This window comes from Pongo pygmaeus, chromosome 19 (assembly GCF_028885625.2).
Source record: "Pongo pygmaeus isolate AG05252 chromosome 19, NHGRI_mPonPyg2-v2.0_pri, whole genome shotgun sequence".
Classification (NCBI taxonomy): domain Eukaryota; kingdom Metazoa; phylum Chordata; class Mammalia; order Primates; family Hominidae; genus Pongo; species Pongo pygmaeus.
In genome coordinates, this window is record NC_072392.2 from 18,068,459 (window position 1) to 18,086,684 (window position 18,226).

Genomic DNA, 18,226 nt, shown 5'->3' on the forward strand with positions numbered 1-18,226 from the left:
ATGGTCCTGGGTGTGAGGGTTTCATTTGTAGGGATATCTGGTGTCTGGAAACAACACTTGGGCTTCCTTTGGGAAACCACCCACCCCGCTCTGGATCCCTGTGGTTTGGAGATGGGCATGGAAGTCAGGTTTGGTTAATGTGAACACTGCAGACCCTGGCCACAGTGATTGGCCTAGGGATAAGCATAGTTGGTTCAGGGCTGAGCATGTGACCAACTCAGGCCTGTAAGGCTGGATTTAAGAATTTCTACAGCAAACATTGGGTCAGTCTTGCTTTCTCTGGGATTGCTGAGCTGTCGCCCCAGACCTGCCACCTTGCTACTCTGTGGGAGAGGCTGTTTGGGAATGATCAACACAGAGGAAAGCAGAGCCAGAAGATGGAGAAAGCCTGCTTCCTAATGACACCTGGATCCAGCTATGCCTGAGGCCACATACTCACTGACTTTTCACTTCTCTGAATCAACAAGTTCCCTTTTGGTTAAACCAGATTGAGTTGGGTTTCTGTCACTTGCAACTAAGAATCTGGACTTACACATTATCATTTTCATTTTACAGATGAGGGCACTAAAGTTCAGAGAGCAGAAATGGTGTGTTCCAGACCAAGTAATTCCAAAAAGTGTGCTCTATTGAGTGAGGATGAGGGTGAGGGGAAGATAATCCAGGAGGGGTCAGGACTGAGGAGGTGGGAGGCTGAACTGGTCCCTCCTGGAGCATGGACACAGTGAGGAGCTGGTGGGGTAAAGTCCAGTTCACTCACTGCTTGGAGCTGGTATTGTCTGTGATCTGCTTCACAACTTGGCAGTAACATTCATCCCACATGACCTCATGGTCCCCGCACAGCTGAAGGAGAGCAGGGAGGTCACACACCAAAGACATGCTAGGGGCTATGTCATATACCAGGTACATAAGAACAGGGTGGGCACCTGAAGATAGGCCTGGTGTCCCTTTCCCAGCCCCCTCCCCACCAGCATGATGCATTCCTGTTTGGACCATGGGAGAGGTTTCCCGCCCTAATATCCTGTGACTCATTGACAGATGGGGAAACTGAGCCACAGAGCAGGAAAAGGGGCCTCTGGCAAAGTTGGCTGGACTGACCTTCAGGAGGTTACAAAGCACATCCAGGTCACTCTGGCCCTTCAGTGGGGCATCCCCCATGAACTTCATTACAGCTGTAGGAAAGACCTATCCCACTCAGACCCACCAAACCCCCAGTTGCCCCCCCACCCCAGGAAGCCCCAGGGCTGAGCCCCTCCCTGGGAGCCTTGGCCACAGGCAGCTGGGAGCTTTTATTCTCTTAAATGTGTCCCATGTCTGAGCTGGCGGGAGGGAAAGAATCTGAAGATCAGGGAGGAGTGGCGACCAGTAGGGATCACACAGTGCTGGATCCCCCCTAGCCCAGAGCCCTGGCTGCAGTCCCACTCCCACACCTAGGAACATGTCGGTGGCCATCTTGTTGAGGCTGCTGTCGCTGAGTTCGATGAGGGATTCCTGGAGGGGAGTCTGTGGGGGAAGAGAGCTGTGTCATGATGGAGGAGGGACACATCAGGACAGAAAGTGGACAGATTGTGTTCCGAGGCCATATGATAACAGGAGGGTCCACGTCACAAAAGGGGAGCCAGGCCCAACACTGGGGACAGAGGCTGTCCTTGGGAGGGAATCAGGGTGCTGAGAACCAGAGGGTCTCACTGAGAACAAGTTTGTTGGCCCCAGGGGCCTGGGAGGGGGCCTCTGCATCACCATTTTACAGATGGGGAAACTGAGGTCCGGGACTGGACACCTTGGTGAAGCAAAGCATGTCCTCCAAGGTTCTGGACTCCCGAGCCTCCTTGGATTTCAGCCTGAGGCCATCCCTGCAGTGGGAGGTGGGTGCTACTGACCTGTCCTGCCCAAGCCTTGGTTACATCCTTTTCCACGTGGGAATGTTCTTGACCCACCACTCTGATCAGTCTACCGGTCAGGAAGACCTCCAGAGGCAGACACTGAAATGGGCCTTACACCTGGGTGGTCTCTCATCTCTCCCACCAGAAGTGGGGCCTCCAAGACCGACAGCCTGCAGTTTGGATGGCAGCAAGAAGCCCAGAACCCTCCCACTGTGGGGAAGAGGGGTGGGGCCGCCACTCACTGGGGTCTCCTCTGAGGGTCTCGGAAATACTTCTGGGCAAACTCGAGCATTGTGTAGGGTGGGAGCGCCAGGGCGTCCTCCCCATGGTCAGCAGAGCGGGCCCTGACTGGGGGACCCTGCAGAAGAGGCGGAGCTAGGAAGGTCCTGTCCCGCCACACCACGCCTAACCCTTTGGTCAAAACTGACAACGCAACCCCTCGCTGACTGGACCCAGATTCTCAAGCCTCCCACCCACCCATCCCTCTGGACCCACCCGCATCCCGTTGTTCTTACCCCTTCAGCCCGCCCACGCCTTTTACTTGCTGTGCTAACCTGGCTCCCTGCCCCACTTGGCCACGCCCTTGCCCGGGGTTGACTTCCCCAACTGTCACGTCACAGCTGACCCCGCCCCTCGCTAGCTCCATAAGCCGCCCACTCACCTGGCCCCGCCCCATCCCCAGTAGACTTCACCAACTGGCGGGCCCAGGCTGGTCTGACCCCATTGTCCTGATTACAACCAGCTGATCCTCATCCTGCCCTACCCCATTTGGCCACACCTCCAACCATCTCTGGTCCCATCTCCCGGGTCTCACCTGCAGCTCACTCTACCTGGTTCACCCTCACCCTAGTCCAAGATCAGCTACGCTCCAAGAGCCTGGCCGGGCCCTTGGCCCACCTTATCCCCACTCGCCTCACCCCTTCTGCAGCGGCCCCTTCCCCCTGGTCTACCCCGCCCCACCCCACCCCCACTGGTCTCACCTCTCTCCTGCGGCCCACCTCCTGTGCAGCGGCTGCAGAGGCCACAGCAGCGGCCACGGCGGCTGCTCGGCCACGGCCTGGCTCCGCTGGCAGCTGCAGGAAGTCGGGGGCAGCAGCGGGCTGCACCAGCTCCGAAGGGAAGCGGCCCACGCGCCCGTGGATGGTCCCGAACCTCCAGCCTAGGGATGGGTAAAAGGTCTAAGGCAAACAGGGGGGTCTTGTCTTGTGACCAAGGGGGCCCTTTAGGGAGATTTGGGTACCTTCTTAACCCTTCTCTAGAACTCTGTGAGGCAGGCCAGGCCATCAAACCCATTTTACAGATGAGGGAACAGGCTCAGGGAAGGAGAGGGATTTTCTCAGGGCCACAGGACCATAAAGGGGAAGTGAAGCAAAAAGGCAAAGCAGGGTTTGTGGACTCTCAGGTCATGTGGAGACATAAAGAGAGATTCAGGCCACAAACATGGAAATGCCCACGGAGACCCCTCAGGCAAAGCAGAGGGCTGGGCTGTCTGGCCACCAGCAGATACTGACAGGCCACGGCTGGACCTTAGGAAACCTGACCAGCCCAGACCACTTTCGGGCACCAAGAAATCCTCACTGTACATCTGCACCACGAGTGGGTGAAACTAGGATGCGCCCTGTATGGGGTTCCAGGTTCTGGGGCACCCACCGAAGTCGGGGCCTCTATGTCGCAGCTCCTCCAGGTACACCACCTTCTTGCGAACCACGCAGCCGGCACTGTAGCCTATGGGCCAGGCTCGGGTCAGCATCTGCCAGGGAGGCCCCCTTGGCCAGCCTCCCCCTCCTGCCCCCAGCCCACCCCAGTGGCACTGACCCACTCGAGGTGGCTCTAGGGGCTGCAGGTGTATGATGTCACCCTTGTGGAAAGCCAGCAGCGCAGGGTCCTCAGGCAGGAAGTTCCTCACAGCGACCACATAGTCAGAGTCCTGGGTCAGCCAGGGGCAGGGTGAGGGCAACAGCCCTATCACCCCACTCCCAGAGGCCTAGAGTCACCCCTGCTCCTAACATCCTTCCTGACTCATCAGCGAAGGGAGTCTTCATTAGGTGAGAAGAGGGAAGGGCATTCTGGGTGGAAGAAAGGGCTGGAGGGTGAGTCTGAGGGACACAGATGGACTTTAGGGCACACACATAGGCCTTCCCCACTCAATCCCTCACCGACTTTCCTGCTGAAGTCTTCCTCAGGCCTGGGGCACAGAGATGACCTGCCCTAGGCCTGGGGGCTGCCCGTCAGGAGTGGGCAGAGGGGATGGAAAGAGATTGAGATGCAGTAGGCCATGCAGCCAAGGCAGGAGGGTAAGGAGTACAATTGCTGCAGACCTCAGAGGATGTGCTGTGCCACCCGGCAGGGGGCACTGGCAAACGTTTTCTGAAGGAGCAGGCAAAAGGCGGAAAGGGTATTCCAAGTGGAAGGCACAGCCAGTGCACAGGCCTGAAGGTAGACAGAAATCTACAGACACAGTCATGTTTCCCTGGAACAGCGAGGGCCCTGTTGCTGGCCCTCAGCCTGGGTGGAGGGAAGATCTGTGAGAAGATCCTTACCTTCTTCAGCTCCAAGATGAAGTCATCTACCAGGGTCTTGACCTGGTGCGCGCGGGCTGAGAAGAGGATGACCTTCTCACTCGCCAAGTTGAACTCCAGCATGTTCTGGGAGGGCATGGCCACAAACAGGATATCTGCAAAGCTGGAGGATGGGTCGGTGGCATGACTCCACTGCCAGAGGGATGCCCTCCTTCCACCTATTGTGCTGCTTCTGCTCCTGTCCTGCCCCATTTGAAGCCCAGCCCCACCTTGGCCCCATTGTGCCAGCTCCCACAGGACCCTAAGCTTCCTGCTTCCCCTCTCTGACCCAGGCTGTGGCTTCAGCTCAGTTCCTACCACCCTTTGGGCCAACACTCTGGCCCCTCTCCACCCTTTGTCCCTTGCTCCAAGCTCTAAATCTAGATTTGCGCCTACCCAAATCTCTCTTTCACCCATTGACCAAATTCTCTCCATCTTTCAAAGCATGCAGCTTTTACCTAACCAGTTAGCAAGGTTCTATTCCCATCCTCGTGTTAAAAAGGACAAAAGGGACTTTTAGCAGGGGAGGGAGTCTGAGGACTCAGTAAGGTGTCACTGCTGGCAGTGGTTCCCTCCCCAGCTGCATCAGGATTTGGTCATTTCCAGCACAGCCGCCCCTCTGAACAGTGCTGCTGCTGTGCAGGTTGGGAGGAGGGCAGAGGAGTGGGAGCCTAGCTCAATCCCTTCCTGGCTGTGTGACCTGAGACAACTTCTCTCTCTGAGCCTCAGTTTCCCCAGCTCTAAAATGGGTTTGCTTCAATGGCTTGGCACAGAGCCTGGCGCGTCATGGGTACTTGGTAAGTGGCTGTGGAGAGGAAGGAAATGCCGATGCCAGTCTGTATCCCAGTCTCCAGCCAGCCCCACTTCGCCCCTGCTGGTCACCTGTATGCACGCAGGACCCGCAGCTGCCCGCCGGCCTCCTGGCCGCCCTTGACCATCCTCAGGAGTTTGATGCCCACGTGGGACACAGCTAGGAGCTGCACACCAGTGCCCACGCTGCCCTGGGGCAGAGAGTAAGGGCATGTGAGGGTCCTCTCGTCTCATCCCTGAATCCTCTGCACAGGCAGGGGCAAGCGAGGGGCTCGTACCGTGGCGGGGAAGATGCGGGAGAAGTAGACCTCCCAGGTGTCTCGTGCAGTGCTGACCACAGCCCGCTTCACACTTTCCGTTACCAGAGGCCTCTGTGTGTCCAGCTGGTTCTGGGCTATGGGAGGCCAGGTCTGGTCAGGACCCTCTCCCCACTCCCCTGGCAACCCCCATCTCGGGGATGTCAGGGAGGGAGGTGGCTGATACCCAGCAAGAAGGTATCTGACCAGTGTCTATACTAGAAAACCGAAACCCAGCAATGGATGAGATGGCCAGGACACACAATGTGTCAGGCATTGCCAACCCCAAACATGCAGCCCGGCCATGCGAGAGGCCAGAGAAGCAGAGCAAGGAGGCGCATGTCTGGGAGATGGTGGGCCTGGGCTTGTCAGCCTCAGTCTCCCTCTGGGACAGGGCTGGCTGTGCCTCTGACTGGTTGCCCCATCAATACCCCTCCCCTCCCCCGAGATACCAAACAAAGCCTTCATCCTGAGCCTCTCATCCTCAGAGATGCGAAGGCAGGCCTCGGAGAGCGTGTCGTGCAGGATCTGTGGGAACAGGCTGTGATGCAGGCAGCACATGGGACTCCCCCAGCCGGGACCCAGGCAGGACTATACTAGGGTGAGTGGCAATGTGGGAGGGGTCCCATTTTGCAGCAGTGGGGTCATCTGTAAGCTGGGTCATCTGTGTAAATCAGATCACACTTACAGGGCCCTCTCCTTTCTCCTCACCCCCACAATCCAGGCCACCCTTCCTAGGCCACCGTTTCCTAATCTATACAGGGGGGTTTACAGGGTTTACATTTGATCTCTGGGTCATGTCTAGCTCAGACAAACTATGGCTCTGATTAGGCTGAACTGTGGGTTCACTGATCCTGCCCATGGGAGGGGGAGATTCAATAAAACAGCTGCCCATCCTCACCCCGGTCAAGGACCCCAAATCCCAACATGCACAGGCAGGCTTTGCAGCTAGCTCATCTTTGCGTCCACACAGCCCTGCTGAGTTCACTGAGGCAGAAAGGGGAGACAGGACCTCACCTGCCGGAACAGGAGGTCAAGCTGCACAGGATGGCTGTAGCTGTCCTTGGGGTAAAACACCTGCAGGGGCGGGACTTGAGTGGGTACAGTCCGACTGCCCCCTGGCCTTGCTTCACACCCGGCCCCGCCCCCTAGATGCAGTTCCGCCCCGGCTGTAACTCCACCCCTGGTTTCAGCCCGGCCTTTTTCTGTCCTCCTGGGCTCGCTCCCCAAGTCCTAGACCCTCCTCTGCCCCGCTTCAGCCCCTCCCCTGGCTACGGCCGTGCTCGGCACCTCTTTGCGCAGGAAGATCCTCCAGGGGGCGTCCTGATAGCCGTAGAAGCTGGGGTTGATGAGGCGGTGCAGCCGCGTCTGCGTGAGTTCCTCAGGGGGCTCCAGCGATCGCGAGGGCAGACCTGGAGAGCGCGGAGATCAGGGAGTCAGGAGAAGGCACCTCGTTTTTTTATTTAATTAATATATATACTTTTTTGAGACGGAGTTTCGCTGTTGTCGCTCAGGCTAGAGTGCAGTGGCGTAATCTCGGCCCACTGCAAGCTCCGCCTCCTGGGTTCAAGCGATTCTCCTGCCTCAGCCTCCTGAGTAGCTGGGATTACAGGCGCCCGCCACCACGCCCGGCTAATTTTTTGTATGTTTAGTAGAGATGGGGTTTCGCCATGTTGGGCCGGCTAGTCTCGAATTCCTGACCTCAGGTGGTCCGCCCGCCTCGGCCTCCGAAAGTGCTGGGATTACAGGCACGAGCTACTGCGCCCGGCCACAGGCACCTCTTAGGATGAAGTGGGAGAGGCAGGGCGGGTGGAGGAGGGGACCCAGGAGCGGGCCACAGAAACAGCTGCTCACAAGGATCACACGTGACCCAGCCTTTCATTCAACACATAAAAACACCTATTGGATGTGCCCACCACCACGCCCAGCTAATTTTTGTGTTTTTAGCAGAGAAGGGGTTTCACCATGTTGGCCAGGATGGTCTTGATCTCTTGACCTTGTGATCCGCCCGCCTCGGACTCCCAAAGTGCTGGGATTACAGGCGTGAGCCACTGTGCCCAGCCAAAACACCTATTTTATACGGGCCTGGGCTAAAGGCTAAGATGGCCCCACAAATAAAGTAAACAATGCCCCTGCCCTGGAGTTTAGTGCCCATGGCAGGTGTGGGTGGCACAGATCATTCAGAAACAAAGCTCTCACTGCCCGAGGCTGGGGTGGCAGTAAAGCAGGGTGGTTTAGGATGGATCCTGGAGAGCTGGTCTGTGAGGTCCTTCACTCCTAGCAATCTAGGCAGACCTTGCCGAGGTGACATTTGAGCTGTGACATGAATGGTGAGAAGGAGCCAGGCATGCAAAAGTCTTGGGGAAGAGCATTCTAGGCACAGGGAACATGCAAGGCAGGAGTGGGCTTGGAGTGTTCCGAGAACAGAGAGGAACAGAATGTGCCAAGGGGAGGAAGAGAGGAGATGAGGCTGGGGAGGTGGACACATCATGTCGCGTCTCATAGGCCACGGTGAGGAGTTTGGAGCTTATTGTAGGAGCCATCAGAAGGTTTTTGTCAGGGGCAGGATGGGAACTGCTTTATAGCTGTTAAGATCACTGCAGCTGCCGAGAGACAAAGGGTGTAGAGGTTAGGGCTTCAACTGTGATGCCAGGAGGCCTGAGCTGATATCCCTGGTCTGACACTTTTGAGCTGCGTGACCTTAGGCAAACCACTTAACCTATCTGTGCCTCCATTTCCCCATCTGCAACATGTAGGAACAACAGTGCTACCTTGAAGTGTTCTGGTAGGATTATATGAGGCCAGGATGGGCCTGGCCTGAGATCTGTGCTACTTAAGTGTTGACGTTATAATTACACCAATGTGCTCACAAGATGTACACAGGGGCTCAGGGACATAGACACACACACCCCACTGACACACTCACCTGTGCCCACAGACTTCCTCATATACTTGGACACCCTTCCCTCCCTCCCTCCTGGCCCTCTCACCTGAAGTGGGTGCCATGGATGGCCTTGGTGCACTGGTCACCGGCTTCACCAGGGCCACGGCCTCTCTGGACACCTGTCCAACCCCAAAGAGACTGCTCAGGGGGCAACAGGCAGGCCCTGTGGAGGGGCAGTGGCAGGGCCACAGCTTATAGGGGTAGCTGGTTTCTGAGGATCCCTGAGGCCCCTCTTTGTCTTCTGTTCCACCTGGGCCCAGCCCCACCCTCCCCCCTCACCTGGGTGCCAGGTGCAGCTGCCAGGTGAGTCATCTGCCCCTTCAGGATCATCAGGGCCTCCTCGTGAGGGTCTGGCCGCTTCATGAACACTTTCCCGCCATCCTTCCTGTGGGCATTGGAGTACTGTGGTGGGTTGACACTGAGTCTCCCTTTCCCATCACATAGTTTGACAGTAGGGAACTTCCTCCTCCTCCACCCCCCACCCCCATCATTATAAATGAGAATCCAGGGAGAAGCAGAGACTGGCCTGAAGTCCTACAGCACAACCTAGACAACAGCAGGGCCTCATCTGGACTCATCAGTATAAACAAACTCCCTCCCTAACAGGAGCTGGGCAGGGTGCTTCAACCCAGTAAGCTGGTGGGCCATGATGGACACTCAGGCACAGTGAGGGGGCTGAAGGGCTGGGGGCAGGGGCAGTGCTGACCTGAGGGCCTTGGGCCGGCCTCCCCGGAACGGCTGCTGGTACTGCCTGACAATATTCTTGATCTGCTGTGTGGGCTGTGGGAAGTGCTCAGAGTTGAGCGTAGAGTACCGGACCAGCTCTGGGGAGGGTGAAGCTGTGGGCAAGGGGCGTGGTGGGAACAGGGTGAGGCCACAAGGGGCACAACCACACCACCAGGCCTGTCCTGGGAAGCCCCAGAGGCTGGGATAGGGCACTCACTGGTTTCTGGAGAAGCCTGATCCTGAGCTAGAACAGGGGCAGCCACAGGCTTGATGGGGGGCCTTGGAGCCTTGGCCAGAGGGGCTGGGGCCAAGGGCTTTGGAGTGGCACGCAGGAGCACGGGTTTGGCAGGGGGACCGGTGCCTACAGACTTCGGCTGTGCCTCTGGTGCTGGGGGTTTCTGTGGAGAACAGGACGTGAGGGTGGGCTGCCTGGGATATACCAGGCTGCTCTCTGGGACTCCAGATCTCTGTCAAAGATGGGTTGTGGAGCTCCTGGGCTCAAAGAGGCACAATAGTGCCCTGGAGCAGCACAGCGCTCCTCTTTACAGCTTGTGTCTCCAAGCAACCCCTGCACCCTGGGCAGGCCAGGCTCACCTCTGCGGGCAAGGATCTCAGGGCAGCACTCAGGGGCTGCTGCTGGAGTGCCATGGCCTGCAGGGTCATCTCCCGGGCCTGGGGAGGGGTGGCAGTGGTGACCAGGCAGGTCCATTGTCCACCCCCCAGCAGTCCCTCCCTCACTCACCAGCAGCACGGCCTGTTTGTGGATGAAGGCTTGCTGCAGAGCCAATGTGGAGGCATCCAGGCCTGGGACTGAGGGGAGGGGGCAGAAGGCACAGATGGCACCGGAGATGCCCTCCTCCCTGTCCTCTCACCCCCCATCATGCTGTGGCTGCCTCCATTCTAGCACACCAGCAAGTGGCTCTGGCCCTGCCCAACCCTGGAACCACCCTGGGGAGGCACTGACTTGGCTTTGGCTCTGGGGGTCTCCTGGGGGTGTCTTCAGTACCACTACTGCCGCCTCCACTGGGCTGGCCTCCCCCTTTCATGCGGTGGGCAATGGCTGTTGGCTTCTCCAGGTCCTGGGGGCAGTGGGTGGCTCAAGTGACCATCTCATTGTTGTACTCCCAAGGTTCCATGGCAACAGGCACCTGACACTGGCCTCTTCCCCACCCTCTGGTGGGAGGGGGCAGCCTCCCACTGGCTCAGTGTCTGCTGTATGCTCAGCCTTTACCCCTATGGCATCCCAATCAGTCGTCTCCATAACCAAATGAGCTCCCAACCCATCCCCCCCCTTCCCCAGAGGAGTAAACTGAGGCTCAAGGAGGGGTTGTGCCCTGCTCAGGGCTGCATATCATGCCAGGGGCAGTGGGGGTGGGGTGGGTTCTGTAATTTCCAGAGTGAGTAAGGGTACCTGAGGGGTCTTGTGAGATCTGGGGCCAGAAGACCCAGGGACCAAGGTCATTCAACTCCATCCAGATAGAGATATTTTAGTGGCCCCAGGGGGCTGGCTGCCACCAAAGGTGCACTTCTTCCCTTTGTTTTTTTTTTTTTTTTTTTTTTTTGAGACAGGGTCTCGTCGTTGCCCAGGCTGGAGCACAGTGGTGCAATCACAGCTCACTGCAGCCTCAAACTCCTGGGCTCAAATGATCCTCCCATCTCAGCCTCCTAAGTAGTTGGGACTACAGAGGCATGCCACCACACCTTGCTAGAGGTGCACTTCTAACTGTGGGTCCTTCCAGGATCAGCCAAGAGCATCTCTAGCTGTGAAGAGACCCTCATCCTTTGTCCAGCTTCCAGCAGACACCCAGATGGGACACACCACCCCATGACCCTGGCTGTGAGAAGCTCTCAGGTCACCCTGTACAAGTGTGTGACTTGGGTGTACATGCTGTGCCTGCTGTCTGCAAATGACCCACCCCACACCATCCCTACCGCATCCCCGTAGGACAGCACAGGGTCGAAGAGGCTATCCAGGTAGCAGTCCAGCCCCTTGTGGGGCACAGCAGGCTCTCCAAGACTGTCTGACTCTGGAGGGGAAGGCACAAAAATGTCAGGTTCTTTTTTCTTGATGATTTCCACCCCACACAGCCTCTAAGGCTCCCTCCCCACCAGAGACAGCAGCCATTGTTCGTTGACCTTGGTGGGTTGCTGTCCCTCTTTGGGCCTCAGTCTCCCCATTTGTACCGTCCTGATTGTGGCTGCTGTACCCATCAGAGTCAAGTACTTTGGGCATGTGCTCCTGGGGCTGGGGTCTAGTGGGCGTGTCCTCATCCGAGTCCCAGCTGTTCCCAAACACCCTGTGGGGAAAAGGAACGTGGAGCTACTGACCCCCAGAGAGATCCCAGGATCCCCCAAATTTTCTTCTGCACCCTGGTATTCGGTGGCTTTCTCCATTTAAAAGCAGGATCCTTTGGTGAACTCTACCTCCTTAAGAACCCGAAGTCTAAGTTCAGGGCTCAGCCTGTCCCAGCAGCTGGGAGGGGCAGGCCTTCTGCCTGGGAGTGGCCATCTGTGAGGGGGTCCCCCATAGCTACCTACACTTTGGGGCCTCCCCTGCTGGCTACAGGCCCCTCTGCGCCCACAATGAAGTAGGACTTCTGTCGAGGGAAGTCCCTGAGCAGCTCCAGGTCCGACACCAGGTCCAACACGTAGTCGTGGCCAGCCAGCTCTGCCCACTGGACACCATTCTTCATGGCCACGGTCCAGCCGCGCCAGCCATCTGCCAGCCCCCTGGTGATGGCATGCACAGGAATGGAAATGAGGGACAGAGTCATCAGGCACTACCTGGGGAGATCCTGGGTTATAAGCCAGACCCTAAACATGAACAGAGTGAACCCTATGGGACCCTCTGGGGGATGTGACCTCCCCCCACAACATTCCAGGTACATAAGAGTGTGCTGGGAGGGCATCCTAGGAGCCAACCTGTGCCTCAGAATGTCTCCAGCCACCTCTTCCCCCGTACTCCAGGAGTGCACCGGGCAGGAGAACTGGTCACCTGGGGCGCAGCAGGTGCTGGGCTCAGGTTGGAGCATCTGAGTCCAGTTTGGCTGTGCCTCCATGCTTGCTTCTTCCTTTCAGGCTTCCTTTATCTGCAGCCTCACTTCCCTGGCTCCCCTTTCCTGGGCCAGGTCCCACCCCCACACACAGACTTGCACGCAGAGCCACATCTGAGAAGGCCCCTCCCCAGTGGCCTCTGCCATCCCCGGGGCTCACTGGGCCCTGCTGACTCCCACTGCCCTCACTGAGGTGGGGGAAGGCAGCTTACCATTGAAGCAGCCCACGTCCAGTGCCATGCTGGCCTTCTCATAGGTCGCTGTCCACTCGAGCCGGGTCGGGGGTAAGGTGCGGGCAGCCCCCGAGCCCTGCTGTTGGGCCCGGCCCATGGCCTGCATGAGGCGGTGCTGACACACAGCCTGGAAGCCATTCCGCCCATAATCAGACACAAACCTGATGGGTAGGAGTTGGAGCCAGGATCAAGAAGGATCTGAAGCTAGCTGGGGGCTGAGGGCTGGGGGGTGGGGGTGGGAAATTCTGAGGCTAGTCTGAGAAAGGCCCAGGCTATTCCAGAGCTCCAAGGTGAGGCTGAAAAGGCTCCAGGCTAGTTCAGAAGGGTCCCAGGCTAGAGTCCAGTGCTCTGGGACTGCACTTAAGGGGTCCCAGGCTAGCCTACAAAAGATCTCAGGGTAGTTTAGAGTCCCACGGCTAAACTGAAAGGGTCCCAGGCTAGTCCAGAAGTATCTCAGGCCAGCACAGAGGTCCAAGGATAGGCCAAAGAGGTTCCAGCTTGTTGGAACAAAATGTCATTGACAGGATGGGGTCTGCAGCTGGGTGTGGGCGACAACCAGAACTCTGTCTCCATTCTCTCACAGGGCAACCTTGGATGGTTATCTGCCCTCTCTGAGCCTCTTCTCCAAATTTTCACCTATAAAAGGGACGGCTGAGGGTTCAACTCAACCCAGGCCCAATGAGCCCAATCCCTACCAGTCATTCCTCATGCTTCCCTCAACCCCACATCCTACATCTCACGCAGCTAAGCCTGGCCAAGAGCAGCACTGGTGCAGGCCCACAGTAGCTAGAGAGGGAACCTAGCACCATGCCCTCAGGAAAGCCCCAGGCAGGCAGACCAGCAATGGCCCTACCCTGCTGTCAGCTGCCACGGAGTCACAAGACTGGCCAGGTGATGTCCATTTGCTGCATGCTGGCCTAAGCAAAATTCTGTACACTCTGTAACTCACAGCCACCCTGTTAGGTGGGTTCTGTTGCCTTCCCCAAATTATAGGGGAGAAACAGGTTCAGAGAGGGGCAGTGACTTGTCTCAGGCCACACAGCAGGTATCAGAGCTGAGATTCACACCCAGGGCTTGCCTGAGCAATTTCCTTGCAAATCATCCTTCTCACCCAGCAGTGTGACATCACTGTGATGGTTATACTCACATAGCACCTACCATGTGCCCCTCTCTGTTCTAAGCACTTTACGTGTGTCTATATATTTTATCCGCACAAGAGCCTATGAAGTAGGTATTATCATTATGCCATTTTTTTAACATCAGACAGGGTCTTGCTCTGTTGCCCAGGCTGAAGTGTAAGTGGCATGATCCTGGCTCACTGCATCCTCAACCTCCTGGGTTCAAGCAACGCTCCTGCCTCAACCTCCTGAGTACCTGGGACTACATGCGTGTACCACTATGCCTGGCTAATTTTTAAATTTTTTGCAGAGACAAGGTCTCAATACATTGTCCAGGCTGGTCTTGAACTCCTGGGCTCAAGTGATCCTCCCATTTTGGCCTCCCAAAGTACTGGGATTACAGGCCTGAGCCACTGCGTCTGGTCTTGTGCTGATGTTTTAGCAAGGTTTGAGGGTGACACATCTCATGCCTGAGCATGAAAACTCAATCATCACACTTATAAACTATAAAAGAATAACCCCCTTTGATATGTAAGGAAACTGAAGCCCAGAGAGGTTAAGTAACTTACCCAAGGTCACACAGCTCATATATGGCTGAGCTGGGATTTGAACCCTGACTGTCTGAGTCCAGTATCCATGCTCCTAACCACCCCACTAAACTCTCATGCTGTGAGAGGTCAATGCTCTTTTCCAAATTCTCCACATGCTGGTTTTGTCCCACTCTGAGTTCTGGAAGTCCCTCATCCAGTCTGACCTAACTCCTAGCCCCTGCAGTGAAGGCCTGCCCTCCTTTCTTGCCCTGAGCCCAGTAGAAACGCAGAGCAGCCCTGGCCAGCCTCCATGCCTGAGCTTCCCAGCATAGAGATCTGACTCTGGCCTGACCTTTAAGACCCTGCCTTGGGCTCCACTGCTGGTGCCACCGTCCCTCATGTCCCAGCCCCTATCCAGTCCCACTCACTTGAGAAGGTACTTGTTGAAGCGCGGGGAAGGTGCAAAGCCACTGAGGCAGGCGGCCAGCAGCAGCCAGCCCCGCTCAGCATTGTGGGCATTGTGATTGTGCCACACCTGATTGGCCAGCTGTGCCAGGATCTCGTCCCGCAGCTCAGGCACTGCCAGCCCCTTCTGCACAATGTAGTTCCCGAAGATGTTCTCCCGGGCACCATGCAGGTGGGGGTCGCCCATGAAGCGCAGGATCTGGGCCAGGAACAGAGTCTCCTGGGCATCTCAGAAAGTTGTTCCTTCCAGTCCCCACCCCGCAACATGCATCCCTCTCATGTCCCTCCCATGTGTGCCCCTGCCCATATAAATGTCCCTCATATTACAATATAACTGCTATATATATATAATATTTTTTTGAGATGGAGTCTCTGTCACCCAGACTGGAGTGCAGTGGCAGGATCTCAGCTCACTGCAGCCTCAACTTCCCCGGGCCTAAGTGATCCTCCCACCTCAGCCCCTCAAGTAGCTAGGATTACAGGCGCATGCAGCCACACCCGGCTAATTTTTGTATTTTTAGTAGAGACAGCGTTTCACCATGTTGCCCAGGCTGGTCTCAAACTCCTGGACTCAAGGGATCTGCCTGCCTTGGCCTCCCAAAGTGCTGGGATTACAAGTGTGCGCCACCGTGCTTGGCCTACAACTGCCATATTCTATGCCGAATGACCAGGCAGTTTACCTCAACTATGGGAAAACTAAAGATCCAAAGTATGTGTCATCTTTCCTGTTCATGAACCTTCTAGAGCTCCCCATGCAGCCCTAGCCCCCTCCCTGCACCCCTGGCCTCCAGCCAGCCCCCACCTCCTGCTCTATCTAGGCCGCAGAAGGTTCTTTTTAACATTCAGATATGACCACATCCCTCCCATGGAAGCACCTGCCTTGGCTCCCTAGGTGCCTTGGGATGAAATCTAAGCTCTGGGTCTGTAACCAAGGCCTCACTGGCCAGTCTCACCCTTGCCCTCTTGACTCCGTTCTGACCACACCAATTTCCTCTTCTCTGTGTACTTTCTCCACTCTCCCTGCCTGGCAAATTCCCCTCCAGCTCAAACGCCTTCTCCTCCAGGAAGCCCTCTCTGGCCCTGCCCAGGGCTGAATTAGTGGACCCATCAGACTCCCTAGCCTTGGTGCTTCTGTCTGTCCATACTGGTGGTCACTGGCTGGGTCAACCCTGCCTCCCCCTGCAGACTGAGAAGTCCTTAAGGAGAAGATCTGGGTCTCTTCTTGGTGTCCCTGAGAGGCTCCAAGGCAGATCTTTTTTTTTTTTTTTTTTTTTTGCCAGGAAGATGGCTGGGAGAAGAAAAGGCACCAGTCCTCAGAGAGGAAGCCAGATTTCCCCCTCTGACATAAAAGTCTGTCCTTTGGGGAAGAGGTGTGGGGCTCATGGGTTGGGCTTGAGGAGGGCTGGGAAGACTGGGAGCCTCATGGCCCAGCTTCAGGGCCAGGGGCTATGAATTAGAAGGTGGGCTGGGGCAGACCCCATACCAGCTTGAAGATGCTCACGGCTTCTGCATGGTGCTCGGCTGGCAGCTGCGTGAGGGGTGTCCTCAGGGGCACTGTCAGCATCCCAAAGGCAGGTTCCTAGGGCACAGGGCAGGCACATGAGCAGACAGAGCCGGGACTGACAGGCACATCTGGACCCACTGCTCTGTGCCACATGGGGCTCCAAGGCCTATGAGGCAGGGGCTTCGGTCCTCAGTGTATGGATGGGGAAACTGAGGGCTGGTGAGGGGCCACCAGAGTGGCCCTCAGCAAGTCGGTGGTAGGGACAGGATAAACCCTCATCTCGAGGGGAGGAAATCAGAGCTGGGCTGACGTGCTATGGCTCCACCAGTTGTTCAATTTCTGAAATATTTCCAGACTGGTTGGTGGTAAACAGCCCTGCCCGAGCCCCTGAGGGCTCTCCACTGCTATCCAGACCTCAGGGATCTCCCAGATTCCCTGTGATCCAGCAACTAAAAGGCTCACACCCAACACCACAGGGCACAGCCAGGAGCCTGCCCCAGGGCAAGGACAATGTCCATTCTAATTGGTCAGTGCCTATCAGCCAGGGAGCCTTGGACTTCAGCTAGCCCTTACCTTGAAGTGGCACCGGACAAACTTAGCCATAGGATAGTTGTTGATGTCCAGGGGCAGTGTGACACGGGGCTCAGCCTGGAGCCGAGGAGTCCGCACAGGGGCCACCCGAGGCACCCGGGCCAGCCCAAGGCCTGTGGAAAGAGGAGGGAATGCAGTGCCTGCTCTGATCTGCCTGTGCCCTCCCCCCGCCTGGTGCTGACCCACCTGCCACTGCTTGCAAGAGCCCAGCCAGCTCAGCCGGTACCTCCAGGTGCCCCACAGCGACTACCTCCCGCTTGCTCAGCTCCTAGAGGGACAGTGCATGGGACAGGGACAGGCCTGCCACATCCCCACCTGCCAGCCTCCCTCCTTGGCCCTGCTGCCACCCAGACCCACACCCACCTCCTGCTCCCACAGCCGCGCCCCCTCCACCTGGCGCCTCCACTCTGCCCTCAGCTTCAGGAGAGCAGATGTCAGGGTGGGGAGTGGCAGGCAGAGGCGACGACGGGCACCCAGGCAGGCCAGGCCAGCTTACGCAAGGCGGCCACACTCAAGCAAGGGTGGCAGCTTGCCTATTGTGTGGAGGTGACTGCCCCACTCCACAGATGGGGCGGGAGGCTGACGTTGGCCAGAGAAACAGGGAGGGAAAAGGAGAGAGCAAGACAGAGACAGAGGCAAAAGGCGGAGGGAGGAAAACGCTGGGGAAAGAGACACACAAGGAGGATTTCTGGGAGGTGGCTGAGCACTGTGTCATGGGAAGCCCTCCTCTGTAGCGCCACCTTCAGTAAAGGCTACCTACTGCTTCATTGCTTTGGGCACTGCATTTGTCTTTCTGGTAGCTGGTTTACATGACAGTGGGTCAAGACATGAAGGTAAGAGCAAAACCATACCCAGTGACGTTCAGGTCGCCAAATTCTAATGGCCCTCAATTCCCGAAGACCCCACTGTGAACCCAGCACCAGGCCAAATCCTTCAATGCAACATCTCATTTAACCCTCTCCACAATCCCAAGGGGTAGATGGGAAAATTGAGGATGGACAATGGCCAAGGTTACAGAGCTAGTGGGTGGCAGAGGCAGAATTTGAACCCAAGACTGCCTGAGGCCAGTGGTCTCCTCTTGGGTGCTAAGTGCCTTTTCCCCTTCTCTGCTGTCCCCTTGGACCCAGATAGGGTAGGGCTTATACCTTGAGATAGCGTCGGCGGCTCACGTATGCGTGTACCAGGGACCGGAACTTCACCAGACTCCTCCTCATCTGCTGATAGCGTTGCCTGGGTTGGGGGAGTGGGGAGGTCAGGGATTGGGGCCACAGGGTGACAGGGTGACCAACAGGTAGAGAGGCCCTTGCCAGCCTGGCCTGGGAGCCAGTGCCCACATCTCAGTCTTGGGGCCCTTTGGCACAAAGGGAAACGAGCTCAGAGAGGGGCAGTGACTTTGCCAAGGTCACACAGCAAATTAAGTAGCAAGGCCTGGATTAAACCTGCCTGAAAAATTTATTTCCCAACAGCTTATAATCTCAGGTCCCTGAAATGCAGGGTAAGGCCCCTCTTGGCTGAATG

General features: G+C 57.0%; 1 protein-coding gene and 1 non-coding gene across 3 annotated transcripts in view; both read right to left on the bottom strand.

Moving 5' to 3' along the window:
* The window catches only part of MYO15A (myosin XVA), a 70,278-nt gene that overhangs the window by 18,544 nt on the left and 33,508 nt on the right, over window positions 1–18,226 (bottom strand). For both annotated transcript variants that reach the window (XM_054459178.2, XM_054459179.2), the window contains 32 exons: window positions 17,854–17,938; window positions 17,072–17,125; window positions 16,895–16,976; window positions 16,691–16,821; window positions 16,097–16,192; window positions 14,577–14,812; window positions 12,480–12,661; window positions 12,137–12,209; window positions 11,753–11,944; window positions 11,351–11,511; window positions 11,147–11,241; window positions 10,179–10,293; window positions 9,957–10,024; window positions 9,809–9,886; window positions 9,432–9,612; window positions 9,195–9,327; window positions 8,768–8,873; window positions 8,535–8,607; window positions 6,835–6,956; window positions 6,562–6,621; window positions 5,997–6,072; window positions 5,527–5,642; window positions 5,321–5,439; window positions 4,421–4,562; window positions 3,696–3,807; window positions 3,531–3,605; window positions 2,861–3,039; window positions 2,123–2,238; window positions 1,778–1,850; window positions 1,428–1,500; window positions 1,096–1,169; window positions 758–840 (listed from right to left, as the gene is read on the bottom strand). In XM_054459178.2, the coding sequence (XP_054315153.1) occupies window positions 758–840; window positions 1,096–1,169; window positions 1,428–1,500; window positions 1,778–1,850; window positions 2,123–2,238; window positions 2,861–3,039; window positions 3,531–3,605; window positions 3,696–3,807; window positions 4,421–4,562; window positions 5,321–5,439; window positions 5,527–5,642; window positions 5,997–6,072; window positions 6,562–6,621; window positions 6,835–6,956; window positions 8,535–8,607; window positions 8,768–8,873; window positions 9,195–9,327; window positions 9,432–9,612; window positions 9,809–9,886; window positions 9,957–10,024; window positions 10,179–10,293; window positions 11,147–11,241; window positions 11,351–11,511; window positions 11,753–11,944; window positions 12,137–12,209; window positions 12,480–12,661; window positions 14,577–14,812; window positions 16,097–16,192; window positions 16,691–16,821; window positions 16,895–16,976; window positions 17,072–17,125; window positions 17,854–17,938 (3,561 nt within the window). The remainder of the gene's footprint in view (window positions 1–757; window positions 841–1,095; window positions 1,170–1,427; window positions 1,501–1,777; window positions 1,851–2,122; window positions 2,239–2,860; window positions 3,040–3,530; window positions 3,606–3,695; window positions 3,808–4,420; window positions 4,563–5,320; window positions 5,440–5,526; window positions 5,643–5,996; window positions 6,073–6,561; window positions 6,622–6,834; window positions 6,957–8,534; window positions 8,608–8,767; window positions 8,874–9,194; window positions 9,328–9,431; window positions 9,613–9,808; window positions 9,887–9,956; window positions 10,025–10,178; window positions 10,294–11,146; window positions 11,242–11,350; window positions 11,512–11,752; window positions 11,945–12,136; window positions 12,210–12,479; window positions 12,662–14,576; window positions 14,813–16,096; window positions 16,193–16,690; window positions 16,822–16,894; window positions 16,977–17,071; window positions 17,126–17,853; window positions 17,939–18,226) is intronic.
* Window positions 14,035–14,134, bottom strand: LOC129018540 (small nucleolar RNA U13). The gene has a single exon (XR_008495357.1). It is a non-coding gene; the product is annotated as a small nucleolar RNA U13 (small nucleolar RNA).